This window comes from Loxodonta africana, chromosome X (assembly GCF_030014295.1).
Source record: "Loxodonta africana isolate mLoxAfr1 chromosome X, mLoxAfr1.hap2, whole genome shotgun sequence".
Classification (NCBI taxonomy): Eukaryota; Metazoa; Chordata; class Mammalia; order Proboscidea; family Elephantidae; genus Loxodonta; species Loxodonta africana.
In genome coordinates, this window is record NC_087369.1 from 52,536,710 (window position 1) to 52,561,123 (window position 24,414).

At 36.4% G+C, this 24,414-nt stretch overlaps 1 protein-coding gene across 28 annotated transcripts in view; it reads left to right on the forward strand.

Annotated features, from left to right (window-relative positions):
• The window catches only part of KDM6A (lysine demethylase 6A), a 288,116-nt gene that overhangs the window by 225,548 nt on the left and 38,154 nt on the right, over positions 1–24,414 (forward strand). For 16 of the 28 annotated variants that reach the window (XM_023557926.2, XM_023557929.2, XM_023557934.2 and 13 more), the window contains 9 exons: positions 7,135–7,264; positions 8,441–8,546; positions 9,202–9,407; positions 11,029–11,093; positions 11,351–11,425; positions 11,915–12,063; positions 15,859–15,973; positions 19,404–19,591; positions 20,358–20,499. In XM_023557926.2, coding sequence (XP_023413694.1) covers positions 7,135–7,264; positions 8,441–8,546; positions 9,202–9,407; positions 11,029–11,093; positions 11,351–11,425; positions 11,915–12,063; positions 15,859–15,973; positions 19,404–19,591; positions 20,358–20,499 — 1,176 coding nt within the window. Of the gene's footprint in view, positions 1–7,134; positions 7,265–8,440; positions 8,547–9,201; positions 9,408–11,028; positions 11,094–11,350; positions 11,426–11,914; positions 12,064–12,544; positions 12,626–15,858; positions 15,974–19,403; positions 19,592–20,357; positions 20,500–24,414 lie in introns of all 28 variants that reach the window. The other 12 variants (XM_064278181.1, XM_064278184.1, XM_064278180.1 and 9 more) reach the window with 1 other exon arrangement.

A 24,414-nucleotide genomic window follows, 5' to 3' on the forward strand; every position in this document is an offset into this window, starting at 1 on the left:
TAAAATTTGATTCTTTAGAAATTTAAAAATTTTTGGTTAATCTTTTTGTCTAAAAGCTACACTGTCACTCACTTCAATTCTGGGCCTAGAGAAGATAGGAGTATTTTAATATCCAGATCAAATGCTACACTGGCCTCACAGTGCCCTGGCTTGCTTCAATTTGTACTGCCTTTGATCTGCTCCCTATTTCTCTGCTAGGGCCTTTCCCTTTTCCTAGATATTGCTGCTGCCTCTGTGCTGAGGACAGTTGGTACAAAATGGGGAAAAATTTAGAGCCCCCATACTAACATCGTGGCATATGTAGGAGCTAAGGATTATCTGGAGGACTACCATTGGAAAGAGTTCCATGGAGTTGTGTTTTTATTCTCCAAGTTATAAACAGTATACAGTAGCAGATATCATAAGCTTTCATTGATAATGTCTTATGCTATAGGTACCTAGTTGATTGTGTTTCTTAGTATATTAAAAATTATAATCTTTCATTTCATTTTTGAGATGTATATGAACAATCACTTCAGAGTATATAAGCGCATTCTTTTATTTTCAGCGTTTTAGCTCTTAAAGGCCATATTGTCTTATCACAGAGACTTAATTTATATATATATAGGGGTGTGTGTGTATATATATATATATATATATATACACACATATGTTGTTAGGTGCTGTTGAGTCGGGTCCAACTCATAGGAACCCTATCTACCACAGAATGAAACACTGCCCGGTCCTGTGTCATGCCCACAATCATTGTAATGCTTGAGCCCATTGTTGGAGCCACTGTGCCAGTCCATCTTGTAGAGGGTCTTCCCCTTTTCTGCTGACCCTCTACTTTAGCAAGCATGATGTCCTTCTCCAGGGACTAAGCCCTCCTGATAACATGTCCAAAATATGTAAGATGTACTCTTGCCATCATCGCTTCTAAGGAGCGTTCTAGTTATACTTCTTCCAAGACAGATTTGTTCGTTCTTTTGGTATTTCATGGTATATTCAGTATTCTTTGCCAACACCACAATTCAAAGGCATCAGTTCTTCGATCTTCCTTATTCATTGTCCAGCTTTCGCATGCATATGATGCCATTGAAAATGCCATGTCTTCGGTCAGGCACACCTTAGTCTTTAAGGTGACATCTTTGCTTTTCAACACTTTAAAGAGGTCCTTTGCAGCAGATTTGCCCAATGCAACGTGTCTTTTGATTTCTTGACTGCTGCTTCCATGGGTGTCGATTGTGGATCCAAGCAAAATGAAATCCTTGACAACATCAGTCTTTTCTCCATTTATCACGTTGTGGCTTATTGGTCCAGTTGGGAGGATTTTTGTTTTCTTTATGTTGAGGTGCAATCCGTACTGAAGGCTGTGGTCTTTGATCTTCATTAGTAGTAAGTACTTCAGGTCCTCTTTACTTTCAGCAAGCAAGGCTGTGTCATCTGTATAACACAGGTTGTTAATGAGTCTTCATCCAATCCTGATGTCCTATTCTTTTCATATAGTCCAGCTTCTTGGATTATTTGTTCAGCGTACAGATTGAATAGGTATGATGAAAGAATACAACCCTGACGTACACCTTTCCTGACTTTAAACCACTCAGTATCTCCTTGTTCTGTCCAAACAACTGCCTCTTGATCTATGTACAGGTTCCTTATGAGCACAATTAAGTGTTCTGGAATTCCCATTCTTCTCAATGTTATCCATAATTTGTTACTGATCCACACAGTCGAATGCCTTTGCATAGTCAGTAGAACACAGGTAAACATCTTTCTGGTATTGTCTGCTTTCAGCCAGGATCCATCTGACATCAGCAATGATATCCCTGGTTCCATGTCCTTTTCTGAATCTGGCCTGAATCTCTGGCAGTTCCCTGTTGATATACTGCTGCAGGTGCTTTTGAATGACCTTCAGCAAAATTTTGCTTGCATGTGATGTTAATGATACTGTTTGATAACTTCCACATTCAGTTGGATCACCTTTCTTGGGAATAAGCATAAATATAGATCTCTTCCAGTTGGTTGGCCAGGTTGCTGTCTTCCAAATTTCTTGGCATAGACAAGTAAGCACTTCCAGCTCTGCATCCGTTTGTTCAAACATCTCAATTGATATTCCTTCAGTTCCTGGAGTCTTGTTTTTCGCCAGTGCCTTCATTGCAGCTTGGACTTCTTTCTTCAGCACCATCTATTCCTGATCATATGCTACCTCTTGAAATGGTTGAATGTTGACTAATTCTTTTTGGTATAATGATTCTATGTGTTCCTTCCACCTTCTTTTGATGCTTCCTGCATCATTTAATATTTTCCCTGTAGAATCCTTCACTATTGCAACTCAAGGCTTGAATTTTTTCTTCAGTTCTTTAGCTTGAGAAACACCGAGTGTGTTCTTCCCTTTTGGTTTTCTATCTCCAGCTCTTTGCATATGTCATTTTAATACTTTGTCTTCTTGAGCTGCCCTTTGAAACTTATATTCAGTTCTTTTACTTCGTCATTTCCTCCTTTTGCTCTAGCTGCTCAATGTTTGAGAGAACATTCTCTGACATCCATCTTGGTCTTTTCTTTCTTTCCTGTCTTTTCAGTGACCTCCTTGCTCACGTATGATGTCCTTGATGTCATTCCACGACTGGTCTGGTCTTTGGTCATTAGTGTTCAACACGTTGAATCTATTCTTGAGATGGTCTGTAAATGCAGGTCGGTGGCGTAGTGGTTAATTGCTACATCTGCTAACCAAAGGGTCGGCAGTTTGAATCCGCCAGGTGCTTCTTGGAAACTCTATAGGGCAGTTCTGCTCTGTCCTGTAGGGTCGCTATGAGTCGGAATCAACTTGACGGCACTGGGTTTGGTTTTTGGTTTTATGCTCAAGGTTGTACTTTGGCCCGCATGGACTTGCTCTGATTTTCTTCAGTTTCAACTTGAACTTGTACATGACCAATTGATGGTCTGTTTCACAGCTGGCCCTTGGCCTTCTTCTGACTGAAGCTATTGAGCTTTTCCATCGTCTCTTTTCACAGATGTAGTTGATTGATGCCTGTGTATTCCATCTGGCAAGATCCACGTGTATAGGTGCCGTTTATGTTGGTGAGAAAAGGTATTTGCAATGAAGAAGTTGTTGGTTTTGCAAAACTCTATCATTCGATCTCCAGCATTGTTTCTGTCACCAAGGCCATATTTTCCAACTACCGATCCTTCTTCTTTGTTTCCAAATTTTAATATTTACCTCTTTTTTCCTAAATTTAAGCCAATCTTTTATTTCTTGGTGTCTCTTTGATTTCCTCTCCATATCAAAGTTCTATGACTACAGTATTTCATCTCTCTGTTTTAATGTTATCTTTTATGTATTGATATCTCTCTTTCCCTACTTTCAGTATTTTTGATTTGTTTTTGTGACTTCCCTATTTCTTTCTATCTAGGTTGATATTTGGTTGTTCTGTCCTGTGTTCTAGTCTTTGGTTGTTTTCTGATGTTACTGATTTTCTAACAGGACAACTCCCTTTAGTATTTCTTGTAATTTTGGTTTGGTTTTTACAAATTCCTAAACTTGTGTTTTTCTGGTAATGTCCTAATTTGCCATTATAGTTGAGAGATAGTTTTGCTGGATATATAATTCTTGGCTGGCAGTTTTTTTTTTTTTCAAGGCTTTATGTATGTCATCCCATTGCCTTCTTACCAACATGGTTTCTGCTGAGTAGTCAGAGCTTAATCTTATTGAGTCTCCTTTGTAGATGACTTTTTGTTTATCCCTAGCCACTCTTAAAATTCTCTCTCTGTCTTTGGTTTCTGCAAGTTTGATTGTAATATGTCTTGGTGACTTTCTTTTGAGGTCTGCCCTGTATGAGGTTTGATGAGCATCTTGGATAGATACCTTCTCGTCTTTCATGATACCCGGGAAGGTTTCTGTCAGCAAATCTTCAACAATTCTCTCTGCATTTTCTGTCGTCCCCCCACCCCGCCCCCGTCCCCATTCTGGTATTCCAATCACTGGTAGGTTATTTCTTTTGGTAGAGTCTCACATAATTCTTGGGGTTTCTTCATTTTTTTTTAATTCTTTCATCTGATTTTTCCTTAAGTAAATTGGTATCAAGTGCATTATCTTCAATCTCACTAATTCTAACTTCCATTGCCTCAGTTCTGCTCCTCTGACTTTCTGTTGAATAGTCTAATTCTGAAATTTTATTGTTAATCTTCTGTATTTCTGTTTGCTGTCTTTTTGTGTATTCTTGCAGTCTGTTAAATTTGTCATTATGCTCTTTTATAACCTTTTTAAGTTCCTCTGTTGCTTTGTCTGTTTGTTCCTTGGCTTGGTCTGAGTTTTGCCTGATCTCTTTCCTGATCTCTTGAAGAGCTCTGTATATTAATGTTTTGAATTCTACCTCTGGTATTCCAAGAATTTATCTTCCTCCAGGAGGTTTCTTCTTTGTTTTGGTTACTTGCTGAAGCCATGATGGTCTGCCTTTTTGTATGATTTGATATGACTGTTTTCTCCAAGTCATCAATAAGTTACTATATTTGTTTATGTTTGCTTAGCATTTCTTAGCTTCTCGTTTTGTTTTGTTTTGATATGCCCAAATAGGTTGGATGTGTGAGCTACTTTGATTTTTGGCGTTTTTGAAGCTCTCACGTCCTGTCACCAGGTGGTTAGAGTTGCTTCTAGGTACATGAGCCCAGGAGCCCGTCTACTTTTCTTGTGTAGATTCAGCTCAGGTGTCCAGGTTGTTGGTCACTGAGGGCATGCTGCAGGCTCTCACCTACAGTCCTAGACGGGCAGGGCTATATAGCGGTCATTCTGGTATGCCCTGGCTGCAGTACGGGGTTATGTGCTAAGCAAGATAGGGGGCTGATGGCTGACTGTGAGCACCTGGGTGGAAGGTGTTTCCTTGTTCCCCAGAGCACATAGGTGGATGGGTTTTGCATCCTGACTTTGGGCACCCAGTGCTGTTGGCCGAAAGGACTGGGATGCACCAATTATTCTTGGACCCCTGTTGCAGGTAGCTGGGTGAATTAGGTAGAGCTGCCAGTCCTCAGGCCCCTGGTTTGGGCAGGTGATTATGGTGTTTAATGGGCAGGGCAGTGTCACATGTCATGAATCTGCCACTCTCCCTTAGCTGTTGCAGTTGAAAATAGGCTTCAGGTATGTACCCAGTTGTACTGTAATAATGAGGGCCTTTGCTGTTGAAATGGGCCCACGCAGGTCGTCTAGGTAGGCGTAAAAGGCTTTCAAAGTCCATGGATGCCTTATGCCTGTGCTTATGCAAAGGGCTGTGCCTTCCCTGAGCTCCTGGTTTAGGGGAGCTAGCAGATTATTTTTTACTTTTCGTTAATTTCTTCCCTTTCCAAAGCCAAGAGAATGGCTTGGTATGTGCCATGGATCCCACTTCTATCCCAGGGGCATGGCAGTCACTGAAGCCGGACTGGACAGTAGCAGAGCGGGGAGGGGGCAGGGAAATGGGAGAGAGGTACTTCCCAAAGGGTTTAAGGGCTTTTTTAATCCCATGCTATAGGTTAGACGCTTACACTTAACTTTCACAGAATCAGCGCTACTTTTCCCTTGTTTCGGTGGCTTGAGCAGACTCTCCTCTGCTGGGTTTCTCCTGGCATGGAAGATGTGTCCCGAGCACTACTGCTTATCTTAGACCGTGTATGCCGGCCGATCTAGCCTTCAGGGTGCCATCCAGGTCAGGGCTGGCAAAGCCTTGCTGTTTCTGAACTCTCTCTCCCTCCCCCTGCCACTCAGTGACTTCTTAACTTTGTCTTTGATTCCTTTGAGACCTGTCATGAACTCCTTTGTTTTACTTGAGAAAATTAAGAAAGTGACATGCCTATGGTTCTATTTAGTATGATATCCAAAAGTTTGTACAGCAGAATTTCAAGCCTTAATTTTCTTTAGTGCCAGCCAAAAAGGGCTGATATGTAAGATTTTCCTGTGTAGCAAAATAAGGAAAATTAATTTTTCAATTTGTTATCCTATAATTTATGATGAAAAATAGCTAATTCCTTCTTGAATAAGCAGAGTTACTAATTTTTTCACTCCCCTCAATAATTAAAATTTCGAATTCTTATGTGAAATTTTAATGTTAAGAATAGTTGATACTTTTAATGCATTGACTATTTTTGAACTTGTAATAAGTGGGTGAAGTAGGTTGGTTAACCTGGAATGATTTGAATGCTCTAAAATTATATCTTTGCTGGTTTTCTGAGTTGAGTAGAAACTTTAAGAGATTGGAAATATCTTTCTTTTATTCTTCTACTAAAAGAATTACAGTTTGGGAATAATTCTACCATATTTTAAGAATTTATAATTTAACAAATATAATACCTTCATTTAAGGAAAGAATCCCAAATGCTAATAAGTAATAATTACGTACAATGTCAGAACGGATAGCAAGTATATGCGTAATTTTAAAAATTGGTATAGTTTGTTCTAATATTACGTAGATTAGAGTCTTACTGAATTTTATCAGTCAAGAAGTTGCATGGAAAATTCTTCCCAGTTTTTAGAAAAGAAAAAAGGTCTTTGCAGATTTGAGAGTTGTGACAAAGATATTCTTGTTATAATTGCTAAGATGAAACATAGTAATAGATTCTTTTGTTACTATTGTCTAGACCTATTTTAGTCAGGTTATTGTTTTAACGGAAACCCTGGTTGCACAGTAGTTAAGTGCTACGGCTGCTAACCAAAGGGTCGGCAGTTCGAATCCGCCAGATGCTCCTTGGAAACTCTATGGGGCAGTTCTACTCTGTCCTTTAGGGTCGCTATGAGTCAGAATCGACTCGACGGCACTGGGTTTGGGTTTTTTTGGTTTATTGTTTTAACATTTGATGGAAAGACTCTGATGGTGGAGAGAAAATTGGAGTTCATGTTTATCCTTTTAGTGGAAAAAAATTTAAAAATTAGCAAAATAGAGAATACTGTCAATAATTTATGTGGTGTGGTTTCTTTTGTATTATTTTTCCCCAATGGAAAATGTGGGAATCAAGATGAGTATTTGCTGTAATTTATTATTATCTTGATGGATCCAGATCTCATGGATTGATTTTATTTATACAAATGCCTAATAATTTAATTAGCACGTAATTCAAGGTTTTTTTTTTTTTTAACCGTGTTTTCCAAATAAACATACTACAGTTGATTTATTCTCCTTTCTTCTTTTTTTTAAGGAATCTAGGTAAAAATGGCTTGTCTAACAGTAGTATTTTGTTGGATAAATGTCCACCTCCACGACCACCATCTTCACCATACCCTCCCTTGCCAAAGGACAAGTTGAATCCACCTACACCTAGTATTTACGTGAGTGTGAATTGACTGACTAGAAATAAACCAGTGTTTGCACTTACCTGTCTTTTAGATGATCTTCCTTTAACTTAATACAAATGCCTTTTAGTAAACGTTAAAATCATTGTCAGCAGCTTGAATATTTTGGGGAAAAAAGATGTATAAAAAAAGATTTTGTAATAGCATTTAAAAAATGTTCTTCTCAGGTATTTACTGGGTTATCTGAGAGTAGCGAGAAATACTTTGTCCTGACCCAATTTTGAGCAATATTAGGCAGAAGTTAACCTAAAAGTAACCTTTTTGGGTAAGCTGGGTTCTAAATCTGCATTCTGCCACCTACTAGTTGTATGGACATTAAAATTCATTCTGTTTTATGCATGTACAACAAAAGGGATATTACCTACCTTCAAAAAAAGTGTTCGAGAATATAAAATGTTATAGTAGATATGTTATTAAAAAGCTTCAAAGGTTATTTAAAACTGGGTATTGTTTTTACTTTACAGAAATTTAGATATCACCCAATATGGGAAGTTGATAAGGTTTTAATCAAAACTTCTATTTATCTTTCTCCCAAATAGGTTCTGTCCCATTTCCTTCCGTCCTCCTGCTTCTATTCTAAATGAAAAAAATTTAAGCTGTAAAATTATGTTAATGTACTTAACCAGAATGATCTTGCATCTATTAAATAATGGTAGATTGTTTTTTTAAGATTTGGCCTTTTTTGCTCTGTAGAAGCCATTTGTTATATTAATATTTCCTCCAACCAGTATTTATTGATCTCTTAACTATGTAAGGAAGGCACTGGGGTAGAAGTGTAATAGAATCTTTTAAACTGATGTTTGAGGAAAAAAATGCAAAATTTAGATTTGTCCTTTTGGGCTTTCTTCAGCCTGCTTTCAGTTTTATAATATTTTTTAAAAGCATTTTGATTTTAAAGTTAATGTAAATTTTATTTCTCCTACATATTTTGTTCCAGATAAAATGGACAAGAGAAATTTACGTGGTTACTATCTAATTGTAATTAGAATCAAAAGGCATAATGATAAAAATTCTAAAATATAGAAATAGCAGTAGTATAGAGCATGCAATATTTATTTAAAATGCAATAAATAATGAATATGAATTTGTGACGTAATATTTAAATAAAAGCTTTTGTTTCCTCAGACCTAACTACACATTGTAATTTTACAGTTGGAAAATAAACGTGATGCTTTCTTTCCTCCATTACATCAATTTTGTACAAATCCAAACAACCCTGTTACAGTAATACGTGGCCTTGCTGGAGCTCTTAAGTTAGGTAAGCTTTAAATTAGAGAAAGACAAAAAAGTTTGTATGTTTCTTTTACTATCTGATAACTTTTAAAACACTAGCAGTCATTCATTTTGATTTTTTTTCTTCAGTTCTTTGTGTGTTCATTTTAATGTTTTCCTGGCTCTAAGTATATTTATGTGTATCGCTTCTTTAATCCATGATGCAAATACATAATGGTGATATTGGTTATTGTTGATTTCATGGCACTTTTTAAATTTAGCTTTTATTTTCACCTAATTATAAAATTATGATTTAATTAATAAAAACTATTTTGAGTATGAAATGTGGGTGAACTTCGATGCTACTGATAAGTACTATAACCCCATAGGTATTTCCTGGCATTGGCAAAAATTAAATAAGTGAAACTTTAGTCCCTGGACCCTTGATTCTGTCTGTGTTGGGAGGAACCTTGATTCTGTCTGTGTTGGGATGACATGATGATTAGATCTAGGGCTTCAGTGTATGGTATGCAAACCTAGCATTCCACATTTCAGGGTGTTTAGAGGCCCTGGTTGGTTTTTAGAGGAACTGGATGGAGCAGCTAAATTTTTTTTTCCTTTTTTTCTTAATTAAATGCACTTTGAAAATATTGCCCCAAATGCAGTTTTTGTTTATTAACTACATTTATTTATTTATGAAGACCTGGGACTCTTCTCTACCAAAACTTTGGTAGAAGCTAACAATGAACATATGGTAGAAGTGAGGACACAGTTGTTGCAGCCCGCAGATGAAAACTGGGATCCCACTGGAACGAAGAAAATCTGGCATTGTGAAAGTAATAGGTCTCATACTACAATTGCTAAATATGCACAGTACCAGGCCTCCTCATTCCAGGAATCATTGAGAGTAAGTAGTTACTTCCTGAAAATTATTTTAGAGTTTTAAAGATTATTTTCTTTTGAAGGTTTGAAAGGGCACGTTGTTTATATAAACATCTGATTATTTTATAATTACATAAAATACTTCGTACATGTTATAAAGTTTGCTCTAATTAAAGTTTAAGCAGACATATGAGTCGATAAAGTAAATATTGCTGTGGTGAAGTAGGACTGTCTAGTGAGTTGTCGCCATTATTTCTGGAATGGTTCTATTTAGAGCAAGGTTTCTCAGCCTTGGCGCTATTGACATTTTAGACTAGATAATTTTTTTGTTGTTAGGAGTTTTCCTGCGTATCATAGGATGTTTAGTAGCATCTCTGACCTCTGCCCACTAGATGCCAGTAGCATACTCCCCACCCCTAGTGTGACAATCAAAAATATCTCTAGACATTGCCAGTGTCTCCTGGGGGGCAAAATGACCCTGATGGAGAACCACTAATTTAGAGGGGCAAACTGAGTCTCAGATTTGCGATATGCTTGTAGAATTCCTAGTCTTGTGTTTTTTCTCTACCAGATTGGTATTATCTGAGAGAGAACTCCTCCAAGAGGCATTAGTGTTTTCAATCTCAATCTTCAAAGGAAAACTGAGGGAGAGGCAGAAATTTATAGGAAGTAATTCAAAATATACAGAAAATTAAAAAAAAAAAAAAAAACTTTGAAAAACAATCAGAGGAATATTATTATTAAAAGCATTACTAGAATCATCTGGCCCTGTAATGAGAACTTTGTGAATTCTCCCACAAAGTGAACATAAAGCATCCACAGAAATGAGTTTATTAAATGTATTACTCAAATACTTGTCTGTACTAAGTTGTTTCTCACATGTCCCACAGTTGAAATTTAATATATAGCTGAACATTTTTAATTTGTAATTTATTAGATTTGCTTTTCTCTGTGAAAAGTGTTTAAAATTCTGACCTGAGTTCACATTTTCAATCAAGACGACATCAATACCTGTAAATTGTATATTTGTGTTAAATTTTTCACAGCTACCACCTACATCCTACAAAGAATTGTAAATAAAAGTAATGTTTGCATTAAAATAACCTGTTTATCCAGCACTTAACTCCTTACTGATGTAAATCTTTTACCATTCATATATAATTAATTGTGACAAAATTTTAACCCAGAAAGAACTTCATCTATTTTGAATAGAAGAATAGAGTGCGTCTAACTTTCTACCCTCTTTACTTGTATAGCTACATACGCATGTATGCACCTCTGCTGGTTTAGAAGGTGTGCCATTGCTTTGTCACCTTGGCATTCATAAACACGATTGATACATCTTAGGCTTCTCAACTTTCCTGAAGTTTTCCCATGTCTTGAATATGGGGCAGATATGAGATTCTATAATTTTTCACCTTACAGAAGAATGTTTTAAGGAAAAACACAAACATAACTTTATGGCTGGTGGAGGAGGTTGAGTATCATGCCATTGAGCTTTGACTTTTTTTTATGAAGAAGTTCTCAAGTAAAAGAGGCCTATAGAAACTTAACATTTGAGCTAGATGTTACTTTTTTTTTTTTTAAACAATAGAAGGGGTAGCCTGTTGTGATACTAAGCTGAAATGATTTTTGTTAATCTACAGGAAGAAAATGAGAAAAGAAGTCACCATAAAGACCACTCTGATAGTGAATCCACATCTTCAGATAAGTAAGTAATTTTTAATATCCACTTAGTGTTTCTGAAAACCCCGGTGGCGTAGTGGTTAAGAGGTACAGCTGCTAACCAAAAGGTTGGCAGTTTTAATCCACCAGCTGCTTCTTGGAAACCCTATGGGGCAGTTCTACTCTGTCCTGTAGGATCGCTATGAGTCAGAATCAACTTGACAGCAAGGGTTGGTTTTTGTTTTTGTTTTGATTAAAAGGCACATTTTAAATGTTATCTCCCCCCCCCCTTTTTTTTTTAAGTTCTGGGAGGAGGAGGAAAGGACCCTTTAAAACCATAAAGTTTGGGACCAACATTGACCTATCTGATGACAAAAAGTAAGTCTTTGTTGTAGTATTTTTGAGAACTCATACAAAGAGGTATCCTTTGCAAGATAGGGAATTAGCTACACTTTCCTCTTCTATTTAATTACTTGTCATTTTTCTTTCTAAGTAGAGATGAGTTTTAACTAAGTTATATTTGCTAGGTTTTACAGTTAGATTCTTTTACTTAAGACCCTTGTACAATTTTTTTTTTATCAGGACCCTGCCTATATGCTAATTACATAGTCATAAAACTATATTTTTATATAATTATAAAAATAGAAAGTCAAGTATTTTCCTTGGTCCATAATTTTTAATGCTCCTTTCGAGCAATTTGTTAGGAATTTTTCCTTGGAAAAATTTAAACATGCCAGTATTTCCTATGACTGATAAGGTAAAATATTTGTACAAGTTCTGACTGGAACACAAGATTTTTGAAGAAATAGTTAAATTTCACAAATACTTTTAGCAGGATTTCAGTCTTGATCTGCTGTTCTATTGCAGGTGGAAGTTGCAGCTACATGAGCTGACTAAACTTCCTGCTTTTGTGCGTGTGGTATCAGCAGGAAATCTCCTAAGCCATGTTGGTCATACCATATTGGGCATGAACACAGTTCAACTATATATGAAAGTTCCAGGGAGCAGAACGCCAGGTGATTTTTGTGAACTATCATGTATCTTGTACAATTAAAATACAGAATTAATCAAAATGTGAAAGATGAGAGAGAACCAGATTCTTTCCACTTACAGTGAATAAAAGTGAAAGGTTTGTTCCTATTATGAGGTTAAACAAAGAGTCTGGGCTCAGATTATTAAATTTTTTCCCTTCACATTATGTTTTTTTTTTTTTTTTAATAGTTATGAAGCAGTAGTAACAATTTAATCTGGAAAGGGGTCAGGTCATTGGCACATTCTTGGGAAAATAAGGCCCTCTGGCCTAAAGGCTCGGTTATTGATCCCATTTACTGCAGAGTGACACAGAGTAGTGTTTTTAAACTTTTTTTTTTTTTTAAATAACCACAATCACAGTAAGAAATGTATTTTACATCATAACCTAGTGACATGTATGTATGTAAAAAATAGTTTCATCAAAGAACACATTTTCTAATCTGTTGTATTTTATTTTAAAAACAGTTGATGAGGTGGAGACATCACTAGACTCATCCTGGTATCTAGTCTGGACTTCAGAAGCACTAACTAGGCTTATCACTTTTGGCAAGCAACTTTCATTCTCTACATCCTTTTCTTCATTTGTAAAATGAATTGTATTGGTTTTAGACTTAAAATTCCAAATTTCACAGGGTAATGTTTAAAATACTTAGCAGTGGTTACAACCCAGGCACTAGTCAGTTAGCAGCTGTACAGATGCCTACGGCTGCATATATAACGCTCAGATGTTTCTGTTTGCTACTAGCAACAGCCATGGTTTGAAAACCAGACTGATTCCTTCTTTGCAGCCTTCTTATTGAATCATAACCAAAGAATTGTTTCAAAATAGGGTTATGCTTGCTTCTAGATAATGTAGATCAGTTGTTCCCAGCCCTGGCTACACATTAGAATCTCCTAGTAAGTTTTTAAAAATACATAATTGGTCAGTCTCTGGGGATTGGAATTCAGGCATCTATATATATATATTTTTAAATTCCTCAGGGGATCAACAGCAGAGTCTTTAGGCCAGAGGGCCTTATTTTCCCAAGAATGCTCCAGTGACCGATTAGGTTGGTGTTTATCTTCCAGCCATTGGAAGCCCAATTCTGTGAAAAGCGTTCTGGAATAAATGACAGAAGACCTATGTTCTGGTCCTCACTATGTCATTAAACACTTATGTAAATATGGGACAAGTTATTTGAAACCTCTTGAGTTAGATTTTCTTAACGTATGTAATATGAGACTGGATCAGTTAAGATTCATTTCAATTGGAAACTTCTCCCATCCATTTTGAATTATTTTAAACAGTAAACATTGTCCCCAAATCAAAAAGAATGCCCTTTTTCATTTCAGATCTAGGGAAAAAGTAAACTTGATATAATTACCTGTTTGTCACTTGTACCTAAAATGTTTTCGGCTTTTCATTGTTTATACGGCACTTGTTTCCCCACAGTGTCTTGTGAAATTTCTGTTAGTGTAGCGCTGTCCAATAGAAATATGCTGTAAGCCATATATATGATTTTAATTTTCTGGTGGCCACATTAAGTAAAAATAAATAGGTAAAACTAATTTTAATATTTTAACCCAATATAGCCAAAATAGTATCATTTCAACATGTAATCAATCTAAAAATCATTGAGATTTTTATACTAAGTTTTTGGAATCTAGTTGTGTACTTTACAGGTACTGCACATCTCAATTCACACTAGCCACATTGCCAAGTGCACAAAAGCCACATATGGCTAGTGGGTACCATATTGAACAACACAATTTTAGAAGAAATGTTGTATAGTTTATAATTAGTGTGTTTAGTTCAATTCAAGAGACATTATTTTGAGCCTCTGGTTATGGGGCAAACACTTTGTTCCTGGCATTACAAAGATAAATATAAGTGGTACCTACTATGATGGACTTCATAATCAGTCATGTGTGTTCTAAACTATATGCATGCTCTCAGGCTGTACCCTAAGAGAATTTTATTTAGTTAATGGGATCGGTCCTAGCATCTCTGATGCTAATTAGAGCTAAGTTTATTCAGACTCCATGACATGACCAGTTCCAACCATTTTCCCGTGGTAGGTGACAGTTGTAAGTAATAGGAGTACCATCCTCACATTATACTATAATATGTAAGAGACTCAGGGTGTGGTGTGCACAGGGTAGGTAGGGAGCAGCAACATTTTTTTTTAATTGAGGTAATAAGGTAAAATTAGCTATTAACTAATTTAAAGTGAACAATTCAGTGGAATTTAGTATATTGACAGTGCAGTGCAACCATTACCTCTGTCTAGTTCCGGGACCTTTTCATCACCCCAAAAAGAAACCCTGTATACCCGTTAAGCATTCACTCCCCATTCTGCCCTCCCCCAGCCCCTGGTAACCAGTAGTCTGCTTTCTGTCTCTATGCATTTACCTATTTTGGCTATTTCATTTAAATGGAATCATACAGTATGCGACCTTCTGTGTCTGGCTTCTTTTACTTAGCATAATGTTTTGAAGATTCATCACATTGTATGTATATCGATACTTATGACTGAGTAATATTCCATTGTGGGACTATACCCCATTTTGTTTATCCATTCATCAGTTGATGGACACTTGGGTTGTTTCCACTTGGCTATTGTGAATACTGCTGCTATGAACATTTTTGTAATAGTATTTATTTGTATGGCTTTCTAGATTTCTCAGGATATGCACAAACTTCTCAAAGCCCTTACTCCCTGGAAAATCTAGCTCCTTGGCTTTTTCTCCGAGGCTATGGGTGTGTCTGTTTTTTACCTTACCTGTTACTTTTTGCCCTGGGCAACAGCAGCTTGTTCTTTTGTCTTTCCTTGTTTTAGGGAACATCCTCCCCCTAGCCAGTTCAAGTTAAGCCAGACAAAGGGAAGCCCCTTGTGTTAATCCTTTGGGGATACCCCAGTCAGGTCAAAACAGATGAACAAAAATCCTTGGTAACAAAGTCCATTCTGCTCTGACCAGAACCAGGTGCCCACGCCAGGACACAGGCAGCAGTCTCCAAGTCCGCAATGAGCCTGGTGTGGGAGTTGGAGGTACAATAAGTTAAAATGCCACAAAGATCTCCTGCCTTGTTTAAGTTGCCTTTCTCCTGGTGAAGCATTCTCTTGGTTGCTGTAAACCTTTGACTCTCTCCCAGAGTTCTGATAATGTTGATTCTGACAGGTTTTGCCAGCTTTTTTGGTGTTTCTGGAGAGGGACGGCTCCCCACAGTTTTCCTACTCCACCAGTTTTGCTGACCTCATTGTCAGGAGCAGCTACATTTTGTAAACCACACTCCTTGCCTCTTTACCGATTTCCTAATACCACCTGTGGGAAACGAGGATTAGTTCACAAAGAAGTGGTAATGAAATTGATAATAGGTAGTTAATATTTATTGTTTACCATGTATTAGGCAGTGTTCTAAGCATTCATAATTTCATTTAATCCTCAAAACAACACTGATTTATGGAATTGTTAATATCTACTCTTATAAACAAGAAAACTGAGTCAGACAGGTTTGGCAACTTGCCCAGGTTTGTATAATGACCAAGCCAAGGAGCCTGGTCCAGAGCCCAAGCTCTTAGCCATAATTTTTGCTGTTTTCCAAAGAAACTTCAGAAATGAGTTAGGAGTTGGCCAAACTCAACTCTAGATTTTTTTTTTCCTTTTAAATGCTCCAGTGAGAAAGAACTGAATACCACTAGAGTGTTCTCTTTTGAACATTTCTAACATTTCATTTCTAAAGATACCATTTTTCATGGAATTTATAATGTGCTGATGATTTTTTTCCTTTCACATTTCAGGACATCAGGAAAATAACAACTTTTGTTCAGTTAACATAAATATTGGTCCAGGTGACTGTGAATGGTTTGTCGTTCCTGAAGGTTACTGGGGTGTTCTGAATGACTTCTGTGAAAAGTAGGTCTCTGAACTAAATTTTCTTTAAACAGAATTTCCTAAGCCAGTTTACACTTAACATTCAGCAGAAAATTCAGTTTAAATGATTTGATTTGAAACCTGTTATTTTGTGTTATCAGTAATACTTTAGGAAAGATGCCATGAAACCACACTAGGTAATAGTAATAGTCATAAATTTAGAGGATAGAAAGTTTGAGTTGTTTATTAGATCAGTTAAAAAATTGATGTATAAATACTTGTTTGTTTGAAAGGTATGTATTCCAAGAAAAATTATTCTATTATAAATGGTTTTAGAAGTGGAAACTTTTACAATTGAATACCCGTATAGATCGTTCATAACTCGCTTGAACATATTACTGTTTATCATATCATCGTGATATGAATTCTTCTGAAACGACATTAGCAACTTTTCTATAAAGGAATTTTATACAATTTAATTACCTACTTCAGATTTTGTTTTTCTCTAGAAGAAATAATTCACATAGTGGCGTACCTTTGCTTAAGAACCTAGGAATAGCCTTCACTTTACTTCTGTGTCTTCTGCTAAAGGGCACCTTGGAATTGTTTTCATTGGTTTAAATTTAATTATTTGTCTGGATGGGACCTTATTCTCTTTTTTCCTAAAAGGTACTCCATTATGAAAGCACCTGATAATTTCAGTTATTGATAATATTGGAAAATTATTGTGGTAAAAAAATGTAAAAATGTAAATTACACATATATTGAGTATCATACATCCTCCATTAGGTAAAGGAAAAAACCCATCTGAAACATTTACATGTAAAACTGCTTTGAAAGCTAATTATACACATATTCCACGTAAAAATGTGTTATTTTCTACTTTGGCTTAAAGAATCTTTGCTAAAAATATTTTGATTTCTTAAGAAGTGCATCATTGTTGGGGGGAAAAAGATATTAATCCAAAATTTTCTTATATACAAAGAAGAGATAATCACCTTTTATTGTCTTCATTATTTAACATCAGATTTCATTCACTGTACGAAAGCCAAAGATGTGGAATTTTAAAATTTCTAATGTACAGATAAAATAACCTGATCTACTTCAATCTTTACTTAATTTTATGGGCCAGCAATCTGGTAGCATCAGAGAAAGAACAGTATAATGTGGAAAATCTTCATTTGCTACGGAAAGATTTTTATTTCTTAAACTTGAGGATAGGAGTATATTGTTGCAACTACAGTACAGTGATCCTTCTTCATTATTTCAGAGTAGAGATTGGCTGTTGTTAGGGTTTAGCTTTCTTTTCTGTGTGAACAGAGAGGTGTCTTGGGAGCAAGGATAATTAGAATAGGCAAATGATATCCAAAAAGCTTGAGCTTGGGGATAATAAAAATATCAAGTTAGTATGAGGGAAAAAATAATTTAGCTAAGTCGCAGAAATAGTACTTGCTTACCTCAGCAATTCATTGTAATTTTGTTTCAAATAAGGATCATTGCTCCTGATATTGACCATTTCTGTAGTTATAAAGAATACCTGTCTGGAAATAATAATTTTTTTTAAATATATGATTAAAAAATACTTGCTTTTTTGGGTAAGTTGGTTACTCTTGACTAGTTGTTGATTATTTATGTTTGCTTGCCTGCTTGCTTGCTTTTGTATAGAAAGTTATGTCCAATTTTAATATGGCAATGCATGGTGAAATAGGGCTCGTACTTCTGTTTATAACCAGTTTTTGCTTTACTGGCAATTTTTTCTGGAATGTGTCCAGGCACTTAGACTAATAACAAACAGTAAGCCAATCCTTATCCCCTTATAATTAGACTACTGTTGTTTGTCTGATGTAGGCTTAATCTCAAGAGTAGCCTTGAATTTTTTAGGAAATAAAATAGAAGTGACTATGGTTCCTTCTAGGCTAGGGGTTGGCAAACTTTCTGTAGAGTCAGGTAATAAATATTTTAAGTTTTGCAGGTCATATGGTCTCTATCACAACTCTGTCCTTGGAGTACAAAAGCAATGATAGATAACACGGAAATGAATGGGCATGTCTGTGTTCCAGTAAAACTTTATTTACAAAAACAGGCAACAGGCCAGATTTGGATCATGGGCCATAGTTTGCCAACCCCTACCTAGACAAGAATTAAATTTAAATCAATGAAAACAATTTTAAGGTACCTTTTATCATATACTTTAACACAAGGCACAGAAATAAAGGGAAGGTTATTTCGTAGATTTTAAGGAAAGACCCATTTCCACTATGCAAGTTCTTCCCACCCCCCCCCCAAAAAATCTAAAGTAGTTAATTGAATGTTATAAAACACTTTTGTAGGCAAAGTTACTAATGTAGTTTTAAAAATATATCATGATGAAAGAGGCTAATAAGAAGCCAGATTTTATATTAAAAGGTTATTAGTATTATGATCAAGGGGCCCTGGTGGTACAGCAGTTAAGCAGTCTGCTGTTAATCAAAAGGTTGACAGTTTGAATCCACCCAGTGGCTCTGTGGGAGAAAGACCTGACGATCTGCTTCTGTAAAGATTAAAAAAAACAAAAACCAAACCTAGTGCCGTCGAGTCGATTCTGACTCAAAGCAACCCTATAGGACAGAATAGAACTGCCCCATAGAGTTTCCAAGGAGCGCCTGGCAGATTCGAACTGCCGACCCTTTGGTTCGCAACCATAGCACTTAACCACTACACCACCAGGGTTTCCTCTGTAAAGATTACAGCCTAGAAAATCCTGTGGGGCAGTTCTACTCTGTCACATGGAATCTCTATGAGTCTAGAATTTAATTAGTAGCACCTAACAAGAACAATTTAACAAGAACAATATTATGAACTATAAAATGTTTCTGAAGTGTGGTGCTGGTGGTGATATGTACTTAAGTGTGATTGTCCATTTTTGGTGATAGTTTATTTCAGCTGCATGGTTTTAATCAATCAGTCATCCAAACATTATAGAGACTGACATTCTGTCCCTCTTTTCCTGCTTGGAATTCAGAACAGCAGTAGATGATTTTGTCTTCTACTTTCCTTCAGAAATTGAGGGTGGTTCCTAGTACTTATATCTACCATAGTGTTCCTATTTATGGATTTAAATGACTTGATGTCAACTCCACCTTCCATTTACCTTTAGGGATTCCTAGGTTCTTCAGGGATAAGGGTTCAATCTAAATAGTCTTCATTGAAATGAAATGAAAAGTATTGTATGTAAATGTTACTTAAAATTAGCTTTGGATTTCCTTTGGACCTTTGAAAGATCAATTTAAGCCAGTAATGCTGATCTTTGGATAACTTATCCAATACTCAGCTGTAATTAATTTCATTCACTTTTAAATACAGCAGTTCATATTGCACAATCAAGTTCCAGTGAAATAAATGAACATTTTAAAATACTTTTGACATTATCTTCCAGTCTCATAAGGACCTTATTAGGTACTTGATCCATTTGCATTATTTGTTCTTATTTCAGAAATAATTTGAATTTCCTAATGGGTTCTTGGTGGCCCAACCTTGAAGATCTTTATGAAGCAAATGTTCCAGTATATAGATTTATTCAGCGACCTGGAGATTTGGTCTGGATAAATGCAGGCACTGTACATTGGGTTCAGGCTATTGGCTGGTGCAACAACATTGCTTGGAATGTTGGCCCACTTACAGGTATTTTAAAGAATATGCTAAAAAAAATGTTATAAAAGATTGTACCTGATATGTCTATTCTTTTATTTTTTTTTGAAATATTATTCACTAAAAATTGGAAGAAGAGTGTCTCTTTGCATAAAATCTTAGTATATATGTAGTACAAAAAATTATATTCAAGTTAACAAATGGAAATTCAAGACATAGACCTCAGCAGATAACAAATTTATGTCTGTATATGCATAGAGAAATCAATAATTTTTAAAGTACCTGGTTTTGTTTTATAAAGGAAATATTTTATGGGAGAAAACAGAGTGGGTAATTCTTTCATATTTTTATCTGGTCATGTGAACAGCCCGACTATGTCAAGATCTGTTTGAATTATGCCTGCCTTTCTAGGCATTAGACACTTAAGGTTAAGAATATGGCCTTTGGAGCAAGAAAGACCTGGATTAGGACCAGGACCTGGCTCTTGCTACTTTGGGCAAGTTGTTTAACCTCTCTGGGCTTCAATTTCTTCATCTATAAAATGGGGATAATAAGATGATTGTAAAGATTAAGTGAGATAATGTATAAAAATAGCTCAGCACAGTGCGTGGCACGTAAGCGCTCGTTACATAATCACTACTGTTATTACTATAATTATCATAAAACATAAAAATTACTTTTTGTAGAGCTTTGAGGTTTTTAGAATTGGTGTTGAAGATATCACCTTAGAGAGTGATAATGATTATTTTCATATCTTTTGGTACTTTGGGTTGCTTTATAATTGTTTCTTTTTTCCTAGCCTGCCAGTATAAATTGGCAGTGGAACGGTACGAATGGAACAAATTGCAAAGTGTGAAGTCAATAGTACCCATGGTTCATCTTTCCTGGAATATGGCACGAAATATCAAGGTCTCAGATCCAAAGCTTTTTGAGATGATTAAGTAAGTGCTTTCTAAAACTGCTGTAGTCCCTGGGTTTTTTTGGGGGGTTGGGCGGGGAGTGGAGAGTGTTAACTATTCAATATATTTTTCCCGTAGAATTATGTTGACATCAAAACAAAATTGTCCAGTAATCTTGGCAAAATGTAATATGAGAACACATGTTAAAAATATTTTTTCCCTTCCAAATAGTCAGCCCACTGTGGTACAAAGAGGAACAAAGGTGCAAGTGATTCTAAACCAGTAGATTCACAGCCTGTATTTCTCCACTACTGTCTTGAGCCACCTGATTTGATTTTTCAGGAGAACTTTAGTAGTAATACTGAAAGTATACCTATAGTAATAGCGGGCATCATAAAATAATTGCTGGTGTAGAGAAATTAGCATTTAATATAGAGATTTGACTAAAATGGTAATTTTCTGGTTGTCTAATCAGATCATCTTATAATTATCCCTTTTCTTAGCTGTTTTAATACTTAATACAAGTTTTACAAATTTTTATATACTAACCTAATTTTGGAAACCCTGGTGGCGTAGTGGTTAAGTGCTATGGCTGCTAACCAAAGGGTCGGCAGTTCAAATCCACCAGGCGCTCCTTGGAAACTCTATGGGGCAGTTCTCCTCTGTCTTATGGGGTCACTATGAGTCGGAATCGACTGAACGGCACTGGGTTTTTATGTTTTTAACCTAATTTCACTGTATATATCCTAGTAAGCTTCTTATTTGGTATCACAGTTTCTATCATAGCTATTTTGTAAATCTGTTTAGAAGTAACGTTTTCAAACAGGGCTATATAGCAGTATTCCCCTAAACTCTTTTCTACTAGGGAATTCTGGTCAAAGAAATATGGGAACTGAAGGACTAGAAAAATACAAATTCTTTTTTTTTTTTTTTTTTTTTTTGGCAAAATGTTTAGATCCCGACGGCATAGTGGTTAAGAGCTATGGCTGCTAACCAAAAGGTCGGCAGTTCGAATCCACCAGGCGCTCCTTGGAAACTCTATGGGGCAGTTCTACCCTGTCCTATAGGATTGCTATGAGTCGAAATCGACTCAACGGCAGTGGGTTTGGTTTGGTTTTTGGATATTAATGTGTTTTGTGAATGTGGAAGAAGGGTTATAATGTACACTATTTCCCAAACTTATTAACCAGTATCTTTTAAGGAATTGGTCTCCTTCAAAACTCATTTTGGAATATGCTACTTTAGACTCACTGATAAAATAAATTTGACTTAGTCTTTCTTAAAAGTGTATTTATGTTAAGTATTTCTTCTGCAGGAATATTAATTCGGTTAGCATGTGTTTTTTTGTAAAATACTGTATTTTGAAAGTAATCCTAATTTGTTAAAATTATCTCAAACTTAAATCTAAAATTCAAACAAAAATGTGGCCATGGTAACATGCCTATGAATTATCTTATGACACGGTCCTTTATCAGTTGTACTCTTTTATGTAATCTTGGGCATTAGGCGTGGGGGAGACAAAAGGGAATGAAAACCAAATCACAGCAAGTAATATACAAATCCGTAAAAATGTTCAGCAATCCCAGTTACCACACTCTCTGTATAAATGGGAGTTGGGGGTGAGAGGGGCTGTCTGTCCATTTATCTATTATGGCACTTTGTTCTGAATAGCAAGTTCAGTGTTACTTTTGAGAAGAAAATTATCTGAAGTCCCTGAAAATGTATACTAAGTTAGAGATAGGCATAAAGTAGATGCTGATTCAGAGCACCCGAGATAAAGGGATGGCATGATATATAGAAGCCTTTGTATTCAAGTGAGTACCCATGATTTTTCATCACTTTGCCATAAAACCCAACAGCTATATAGGCTGAAAGTAATTCATTCCATTTCAGATAGACTAGGATCTTTAAAGTTCATTTAGTTAAAACTCCTACCTAATTCAGTAATCCCTTCTATAGCATCAGTGATTTGTGGTCTCCAGCAACTTAAACACTCTCGTTGCTTCGTTACAATTTGTGAAATTCTTTACAAATTGGACTAAAATCTACCTGTCATTTGATCTGAATTCCATAAGTATTATTTGAGTTTTTTGCGGAATAAGTCACATTCAACACATGTTTGAGAATAGACTCCATGATGCACACTGTTCTAGGAACTGAAGATAGACACAGCAGGGTAGAATATAAAAATCCCTGTCTTAAAGGCACTTAAATTCTAGTTGAATAAAACAGACAAACCCCGAACAGATGAGTAAATTACTGATAAGTAATATGAGTAAGATAAAATAGAATGATATTTGAGGAGGGGGGCAAGGAGTGCTGCTTTTGCTAAAGCGGTCGGGGAAGGTAACTGAGATGAGCTTTATACTTAGACTTGAATAATGACATGGAGTCAACCATTGAAGATTTAGAGGTGGAACATTTCAGGCCCAGAGAACAAGTAAAGGCTGAATTAAGAACAACTTTGTTATAAAGACAGTGTTTTACATCCTACCTTGATGAGTGGCATCTGGGGTCTTAAAAGCTTGTGACTAAGATACTAAGATATAAGATACTCCACTGGTCCCACCCTATCTGGAGCAAAGGAGAATGTAGAAAACCAAAGACACAAGCCAAGGATTAGTCCAAAGGACTAATGGACAACAACTGCCACAGCCTACACCAAACTGAGTCCAGCACAACTAGATGGTGCCCGACTAACACCACCAACTGCTCTGACAGGGATCACAATAGAAGGTGCTGGGCAGAGCTGGAGAAAATGTAAAACAAAATTCAAACTCACAAAAAAAGACCAGACTTACTGGTCTGATAGACTGGAGGAACCCCAACTGTGGCCCTCGGACACCCTTTTAACTCAGTACTGAAGTCACTCCTGAGGTTCACCCTTCAGCCAAAGATTGGACAGGTCCATAAAACAAAAACAAAACGAGACTAAATGGGCACACCAGCTCAGGGGCAAGGACCAGAAGACACAAGGGGAGAGGAAGGCTGGTAATGGGGAACCCAAGGCTGAGAAGGGGAAGGTGTTACCATGTCGTGCAGTTGGTAACCGATATCACAAAACAATATGTGTATTAATTGTTTAATGAGAAACAAATTTGTAAACCTTCATCTAAAGTAAAATAAAGAAAAAAGAACAGCTTTGGCATGTTCATGGAACAGAAAAAGCCAGTGTGACTATATGAGAATGAGGGAAAGGAAAAGTAGCAATAAGTTCAATAAAATGAGCAGGAACCAGATCATACATTGACGTTTAGGCCACGGTAGGAAGTTTATATGCATATATATTCTGAGTGTTACAGGTCACCATTAGAGAATTTTAAACAGGATGTGGATAGGTTCTGAATTAAAGCTTAAGAAAATGAATTTAGTTGCTTTGTGGCGAACGGATTTTGAAAAGCAGGCTTAAAAGTAGCAAGGAGCTAATCCATACAAGAAAAGTAAACACACTCCTAGGCTCATATATCTAGTAACAGCTCGACCACCTGGTAACAAGTTGTTAGAGCTTCAAAGGTGCCACTGATCAAACTAGCTTACCTGAGCAGCCTATTTGAACATATCAAAACAAAACAAGAAGCTAAGACACAGTAACTCCAAAACCAAACCAAACCCACTGCCACTGAGTCGATTCCGACTCATAGCGACCCTATAGGAGAGAGTAGAACTGCCCCATAGAGTTTCCAAGGAGCGCCTGGCAGATTTGAACTGCCGACCTCTTGGTTAGCAGCTGTAGCACTTAACCACTACACCACCAGGGTTTAGGTAGCAGCTGTAGCACTTAACCACTACACCACCAGGGTTTAGGATACAGTAAGCAACCATAAAATAAATAAATACAATAAATTATTGATGGCTCAGAGACAACAGTCAGTATCAAATGACATAAACAGGCAGACCGTGATGGCTTCAGAAAGCTCCCAAAACAAAGAATCAGGAGAACTTCCTGGAATTACCAGA